At 45.4% G+C, this 8,597-nt stretch overlaps 1 protein-coding gene across 1 annotated transcript in view; it reads left to right on the forward strand.

Annotated features, from left to right (window-relative positions):
- The first annotated feature begins 3,500 nt into the window (after positions 1 to 3,500).
- Positions 3,501 to 8,597, forward strand: part of cnksr2a (connector enhancer of kinase suppressor of Ras 2a) — a 136,616-nt gene continuing 131,519 nt past the window's right edge. Inside the window, 1 exon segment of the mRNA XM_042067691.1 lies at positions 3,501 to 4,014. Coding sequence (XP_041923625.1) covers positions 3,951 to 4,014 — 64 coding nt within the window. The 5' untranslated portion in view covers positions 3,501 to 3,950.

Genomic DNA, 8,597 nt, shown 5'->3' on the forward strand with positions numbered 1-8,597 from the left:
TTTATTTCAATGTTTTTATCTGCAATTATCTACAGTTCCAATAAAAACGTTGCTGCACATCTGTTGTATTTTATAACAAAGTTGCAATGGTACTGGGTTGACAACCTCACTGTCTCATTTTCAGATCTCCCATACTTCACATTTCCAAAAGAATGCTATCCCTGTATTTTATGATTGACTTATATTAGACATGCGGGGTGCACTGCAGCACTTGGTAAGCCCCATTCACTATTTAAAACTGTGGTATGTGGTTTTGGGGTGGGGGGTGGTGCGGGTTATGCCCACCCCCACCATCACTGCCACCACTTCTCTGCCACACCCCGCGTTCCCTCCTTTCACTCTCCTCTCCTTTTCAATCCTCTTTCAGCTGTCGGAGTTGTCCCATCAACCCCCCCCCCCCCCCCCCCCCCCCACGTCATGTCCCCGTTGTCCCCTTGTCTTTGTAACTCACTGAAAGAAGGTTGTTTGGAGGGGGCAGGGATTAAGTGGCATACCAGACTTCCTCCAATCCCAGCAGACCTGCCCCTTCAATGAGAACCGTTCATCCACAATGCCTGTTTTCAACACCCACGTCATGCTTTTGGGATGTTTGTTTATCGCAGTCCATCTGAGAAAGCAACGTTTGAGTCTTTTTTTTTTTTTTGCGGTCGACTCGCACTCTCCAAACTCTTGGCTGAGCCAAATGGGGTTGTGTCCAGAGTTACTAGTGGTGCAACTCAATCAAGTGTGCTTTATGAGAACAGCAACCTTGGGGGGCAGGGCAGGGTCCGGATTTAGAACAGAAGACTGATCACAGTGACATTAAAATGGACAAATCATAACAGGAAAATGATTGATATGTTTATATATCATCATATATATCATCAAAGAAATCTGCTTCAGTGGAGTGTGCCAGTCTTTGCTCTTACAGTAAACAACCACTCTTCTAAACCACACATATGGGAATGCCCACAAGGGGGCGCACTCACCTCTTCATAACGGATGGCCCGGATGGAGTGCCTGACTGTGATCTTGCATCTTCTCGTTAGGGACGACCACTCCGGTTTCTCTTGTATGATTAATGGTGACATACTGAGGCCCAATCTGCGTCTATGTGGCCCTGGCCCCCCAAGCCACCATCCATCTGCTCCTGGTCTGAAGTATGGATGAGTTAGCTAGGAGTCACCATGGAGACCAGAGTTGGGAGAGGGAAGGGGAGAGAGAGAGAGAGAGAGAGGACGGAGGGAAGCATTGGGTGGATGGATGATGAGGTGGCTTCGGGACCACAGGCATGTGAGGGAGAGATGTTCCTCTGAGTGGTCGGCCATGCCCTCCCATCTGAGTGGTCGGCCCTGCCCTCCCATCTGAGTGGTCGGCCATGCCCTCCCATGGTCAGACACCTGCTCTCCCTGTGTGGTGACGCTTGTGTGGATGCAGCAGCACCACATGCCAGAGCAAACTAAAGATCCTATGTGCCCACTGTCTCCTTTGCTCCCAAGGGGAGTTACTGCAAAGTGTACCTATTAAATCACCTCGGAGCAAAGAATACAGTATGCAGAATACAGTATGCAGAATACAGTATGCAGAATACAGTAGAATACAGTATGCAGAATACAGTATGCAGAATACAGTAGAATACAGTATGCAGAATACAGTATGCAGAATACAGTATGCAGAATACAGTAGAATACAGTATGCAGAATACAGTATGCAGAATACAGTATGCAGAATACAGTATGCAGATATGTTTTACTTTTCCCTTTGCGTCAGCCAGAATCCAGCACCTGTTTTAATATACATATACATATAGACGTGTGTGTTTTAATATACATATACATATAGACGTGTGTGTTTTAACATATACATATAGACGTGTGTGTTTTAATATACATATACATATAGACGTGTGTGTTTTAACATATACATATAGACGTGTGTGTTTTTAATATACATATACATATAGACGTGTGTGTTTTTAATATACATATACATATAGACGTGTGTGTTTTAACATATACATATAGACGTGTGTGTTTTTAATATACATATACATATAGACATGTGTGTTTTAATATACATATACATATAGACGTGTGTGTTTTTAATATACATATACATATAGACGTGTGTGTTTTTTAATATACATATACATATAGACGTGTGTGTTTTAACATATACATATAGACGTGTGTGTTTTTAATATACATATACATATAGACGTGTGTGTTTTAATATACATATACATATAGACGTGTGTGTTTTTAATATACATATACATATAGACGTGTGTGTTTTAACATATACATATAGACGTGTGTGTTTTTAATATACATATACATATAGACGTGTGTGTTTTAACATATACATATAGACGTGTGTGTTTTTAATATACATATACATATAGACGTGTGTGTTTTTAATATACATATACATATAGACGTGTGTGTTTTAACATATACATATAGATGTGTGTGTTTTTAATATACATATACATATAGACGTGTGTGTTTTAATATACATATACATAGACGTGTGTGCATTCTAATTTCTTACATTGTTTCCCAAACTCAAGATCCTCACGTGACCAAGGCTGTTGGGCTAGAAAAAGGGTCCTTATGAAGCAAGAAGGCAAAGATGTTCACAAGATCTCTGTGTGCGTGCATGCATGTGTGTGTGTGTGTGTGTGTTTGTAGGTGTGTGTGTGCATGTGTGTGTGTGTGTGTGTTTGTAGGTTATATGAGTGTGTGTGTGTGTGTGTGTGTGTGTGTTTGTAGGTTATACGAGTGTTTGTGTTTGTGTGTGTGTGTTTGTAGGTTATATGAGTGTGTGTGTGTGTGTGTGTGTGTGTGTGTTTGTAGGTTATATGAGTGTGTGTGTGTGTGTGTGTTTGTAGGTTATATGAGTGTGTGTGTGTGTGTGTGTGTGTGTTTGTAGGTTATATGAGTGTGTGTGTGTGTGTGTGTGTGGTTGTAGGTTATATGAGTGTTTGCAATCCCTATTCAACACTTTTTATTGAGGTTAAAAATATCCGGGCAGACAAACACAAAGCTAGAATTCACCCACATTTTAGGGCCTGTTTCATGCGTGTGCGCTGATCCAGCCAACCAGCCAGCTAGCTCTCATTTTCAAGTGACAAATATAACCGTGCCTTCATTAAACAGGCCGAGAGACGCTGCTGCCGTTATCCCCGTGGGAAATACGCATGATCTGAGTCAAATTTACCTTGTAGCACCACTCCCCCGCGGTAGGCCTCCACCCGTTTAATCTCCTTTCTCTGCTTTACCCCATTTATGTCTGTGCCACAATGTAACTTCCATCCCAGCGGGGTGACTCTAGAAAGTGGCAAGGCTGGAGGCTTTCAAATGTGCAATACCAGTCCGCCCCACTAGTGTGCGTTCTGTTGTTTCCAGAGGTAGCGGATAATATAGAGTGATAGAGTGGATGTGAGTGGGGGGGGGGGGGGGGGGGGGGCGAGAGAGAGGGAGAGAATTTCCAGTGATGAAATTGTTCACCAGGGTCTCCGTGCTCTTATGTCAGATGGTAGGCTTCAGCAATGAGGGCGCGAGAGTCATGCTCGTGACTGCGAGTTTGCCTCCCCTTCACTTCATCTCGCGGGCGGAGGAAATACATTTTGGGTTTGCATTCTGCTGCACACACGTCGGCTTTCTTAAGGAAGCGGTCATGAGAGACGGTTGAGTTCTATTCAGACACGCCGCGCGAAAGAGACGAGAATGGACTAAATTGAATCGAATTCCACCACCCACCCGGTTCCACGCGATCTCCGCGGACACTATGAAATCGCATCGTCTTGCTGCATGTGGGTTCTAGCGCCAGCGGTAAAAAGGGATCCTCTCCCCCTTAGGTGTGTGACAGAGAGAGGAGGTCTATCCGCACCGGACCAAACCCGGATTTAGGCACCAAACGAATATTTTATCTTCTGCGTAACACAAGTCACTGCCGAAACTTTCCTGATGGCCCTGGTCATGGAACCCGTGAGCAAATGGAGCCCAAGTCAAGTGGTTGACTGGATGAAAGGTAGGTTAAAACTATTCCCGTCTTTTTTTATCTACGCATCATCTGATGTTCCTGGATTGTTTGGGAATCCCTCTGTAGTCAATTACTATGTAGCGTACCGTCAGCAGCAAGTGTTTTCCCGTCATGCTATCGCCTACAGCAGCTGGGAGACACCAGGGGAAGCTGCTCATTTGGTTCCAGATGGATGTCACAGGTGTGGTTTAGGTATCGACGGGGAAATAGTTCTGGTCATTTGAACGTAGATTTTTAACTGGCCGTCAGTCTTGCATTTCCATCAGTAAGCTCACATTAAGGATGGAATTTTGCATGGACGGTTCCACAAGTAGTTGCGCCCAAGTGAGCAATATCTTCCCGTGGACACGAAATGAGTTGGAAAGCTATTATGGGCCATTACCAATATATTCCTTTACATTTGTGTCTTTAGAAGAACCTGATCATACGTAGGTGCTTGGCGACAGTGTCGATTATTCTTCTTCGCGTGGTGACAGCATCAGCACCTTTTGCGCGTGGGTGGTTTGTTTAGAGGCAGCGGTCGCATCTGTGGCCTAAATTAAAAATAATCATTTTTATGATGCAGAATATTGTATGGCTTACGTTCCATGACTAAACTATTGTCAAATTTCATATGGTCGTGACGCAGACTGCCATTTGGTATAGGCTTTTTCAAATAAACAGGCGGAAACGCTGTCTATTAAAGATGTATCTTTTTCAAGTAACTATTAGGCTACAAGTTCAATTGGTGAATGGAGTCTTTTGCAGATTTCTGGCATTTTGTTATGAATAAAACTGTGGGAAAAAATCATGTGGCCCATCAGATTAACATTTTAATTGCATTAAACGGCTTTGTCCTTTAAATTTAAGATGCCGTTTTCATGTTTGAAAAAAATGGTTTGACCAAACATAACACCATGAAAATACTTAATTTAAATATAGGTGTCAAGATATGACTAGTCCTCTATAATTCTTTGATACATTATAGGTATCTGTCATGTTGATTTGAAGTACTCAAAAGGTGTGATGTATATGTGATATGTATGTATGTATGTGTATGTGAGTGTGTGTGTGATAGAGAGAGAGAAAGAGAAAAGGAGAAAGTATGTGTGTGAGAGAGAGAGAGAGAGAGAGAGAGGGAGAGAAAGTGTGTGAGAGTATGAGAGAGAGAAAGTGATTGTGTGTCTGTGACAGTGTGGGGAGGTGGGGGGGGTGTCTGTGTATGGTGTGTGTGTGTGTGTGTGTGTGTGGTGGGGTGGGTTTGTATGTTGGTGAGGAGAGAGGAGATAGGAGGAGAGGAGAGGAGAGAGGAGGGGAGTGGAGGGGAGAGAGGAGAGAGGAGGAAAGGAGAGGAGAGGAGAGAGGAGGGGAGTGGAGAGGAGAGAGGAGGAAAGGAGTGGAGAGGAGAGGAGGAGAGGAGGAGAGGAGAGGAGAGGAGGAGAGGAGAGGAGAGGAGAGGAGGAGAGTGGAGAGGAGAGGAGGAGTGGAGAGGAGGGGAGTGGGGGACACACTCGGGAAGGAGGGGAGGGGGGGAAGGAGGGGAGGGGGCAGCGGAGGTGTAGAAGAATGAAAATGAGATGAAATCAGATGTGTGTGTGTGACAGAGTGAGAGAGAAGGACTGTGTGTGTGTGTGTGTGTGTGAGAGAGAGAGAGAGAGAGAGAGAGAGAGAGAGAGAGAGAGGAGACTAGAGGATGTGTGGGTGAATGTGTAATGTGAGAGTCGGAGGGCTACAATGAGGTGGCCTCCTGTAGACGTACAGAGGGCTTAGTGTTGTGGCCCGGCACTGGCCCGGCACTGGCCCCGCACTGGCAGAGGATGTGTGCGTAGTCACTCCGTCCTGTGCACCAGCTAGCTTGTGTGTGTGTGTGTGTGTGTGTGTGTGAGAGAGAGAGAGAGAAAGAGAGAGAGAGAAAGTGATTGTGAGAGTATGAGAGAAAGTGATTGTGTGTCCGTGACAGTGTGGGGAGGTGGGGGTGTGTCTGTGTATGGTGTGTGTGTATGGTGTGTGTATGTGTGTGTGTGTGTGTGTGTGTGTGTGTGTGTGTGGGTGGTGGGGTGGGTTTGTATGTTGGTGTTGTGCTCATGATTCATGCATGAGGCTACTGGATCAAATTCACGTTCCAGAATAATCCTTATTTTCATCCCACCATAGTGCAGCTTTAATCCCGCATGTCACTCCCAACTAACTATCCCCATGTCTACAGTCATGCCTTCATCATCAAAAGACAACTAACTATCCCCATGTCTACAGTCATGCCTTCATCATCAAAAGACAACTAACTATCCCCATGTCTACAGTCATGCCTTCATCATCAAAAGACAAGCGTGAAGAAATGACTCCTCACATGGTAGCATGTTTTTGCATTCTGTCTGTTAAAATAAGTGTGGAGAGGAACGTGGAGGCTTGCTCTTGGCCATCTGTATGGGTTTAGCTATCGGTTCAGATGTATGCATCATGCTCTGGTCAAATTCTAACCCAAACCTTATATCACCATAAAGCCAACTGCTATTTTAAGATCCGCAAAAGTCTGTTCATTCTCGTATGCGCACACACGAACGACAGAAGAAGTGACGTCGAACAAAAGTTCTTGTGCGAGTGAGTGACTCACAGGTCTTAAGCCACCAAGGCTTTCAGTTGAGAGTAGAAGAGGTTGTTATATTCAGATTGGCGTGAGTCAGTAGTTTACCTCCGCTATGACGTCAATCAACAGGAACCGACTTCAAGGAGCTGTAGAGTGGAGTGGAGAGGAGAGGAGAGAGGAGAGGAGAGGAGTGGAGGAGGAGGAGGAGGAGGAGAGGAGAGGAGAGGAGAGGAAGGGAGAGGAGAGGACAGGAGAGGAGTGGAGTAGGGATCGACCGATATGGTTTTTTCAGGGCCGATACCGATAGGCCTATCAATTATTACCAAAACAGGAGGCCGATAACCGATATGTAAAACCGATATGTTTCGATATGCTCCAGATGTCAAAAGGGGGGGGGGGGGGGTAGATAGTAAAGGCTATATGCTGCAAAAATTTAATTAAAAATCATTTAATTATGCAAACTTTTCTTTCTTCTTTTGATACACAATTGTCTATCAACTTGCATCACTTTGCAAGTGTAAATCCTGTGTATCATGTTAATCCAAGAGCTGAGTGATAGCAATTATTTTCATAGAGTAGGCCTGCACAATGGGCTATGTGCTTGTTAAGAGACCTGTCACAAAGAGGATGCTTTGCCATAGTGTGTGTGAGTGCACGAGTGTTACGGTTGAATAGTTTAACAAAACAGTTTTAAAATAGTTCTTAGGCTATTTAAGCATGCAATTTGTGTCCATGTGTAGGCTATAAGCTACACATTTGAGAGCCTAAAAGGCACGTTAATAGCCAGCTCATGACGTGATTTAGTTCAGGTCGGATTAAATTACGGCTGGCCCTGGGTGCATGTAGTCTTTTCTGACAGTCCGTTTCAAAAAGGAGCAATTAGACTTTTTGACGTTCGCTATCGCATAATTTAGGACTTCTCTGTACTATGTCCGCCGAGGTGTCCCGTTATTCACAATTAACGAACGAGGAGGAGGCAGAGAACTCCCGACGCACAGCACCCAAGTTTGAGTTTGTGGGCTAACTAGTAAACAGCATCAGTAACGTTCGCTAAATGAAGGAAGTGGGTGCTTTACTTATTGATCCGGATCAAAGAGACAATAGCTTACAAAGTGGTGTTTTTGTAACTTCAGTGTAGATGATTGTGATTTACTGCAACTTCAGCAATGTAGGCTACCTTCCTTACCTTCGAAAAATAGTTCCGTAGGCTACAGCTGAAGCCCAGTCTGCCTCAGTGAGAATCCTAAACTTTGTCTGTGTTCAGTCTTCGATCCTGATTGGCTGCATTCGTGCTAACTAACAAATCAGACGGTGTAGTGGGCGGGACAATGCTCTTGACCACAGAGTAGCAAATGCAGGGAGTGAGAGACGCTTTACAGACAAAATAGCGCGTTTCAATTTTTATCCATTTCAATATCGGCTTATCGGTGGAAAAAATGACCGATACCGATTATTATAAAATGCTAAATATTGGCCCTAATAATCGGCCAGGCCGATAATTGGTTGACCCGAGTGGAGTGGAGAGGAGAGGGGAGGAGAGGAGAGGAGAGGAGAGGAGGAGAGGAGAGGAGAGGAGAGGAGGAGTGGAGAGGAGAGGAGAGGAGAGGAGGAGAGGAGGGGAGGGGAGTGGAGAGGAGAGGAGAGGAGAGGAGAGGAGAGAGGAGGAGAGGGGAGGAGAGAGGAGAGGAGAGGAGAGGAGAGGAGGAGTGGAGAGGAGAGGAGAGGAGAGGAGGAGAGGAGGGGAGGGGAGGGGAGTGGAGAGGAGAGGAGAGGAGAGGAGAGGAGGAGAGGAGGGGAGAGAGGAGAGGAGAGGAGGAGTGGAGAGGAGAGGAGAGGAGAGGAGAGGAGAGGAGGGGAGTGGAGAGGAGAGGAGAGGAGAGGAGAGAGGAGAGGAGAGGAGAGGAGGAGTGGAGAGGAGGGGAGTGGGGGACACACTCGGGAAGGAGGGGAGGGGGGGAAGGAGTGGAGGGGGCAGGCAGCGGAGGTGTAGAAGAATGAAAATGAGATG

Source organism: Alosa sapidissima, chromosome 17 (genome assembly GCF_018492685.1).
Source record: "Alosa sapidissima isolate fAloSap1 chromosome 17, fAloSap1.pri, whole genome shotgun sequence".
NCBI classification, from domain to species: domain Eukaryota; kingdom Metazoa; phylum Chordata; class Actinopteri; order Clupeiformes; family Clupeidae; genus Alosa; species Alosa sapidissima.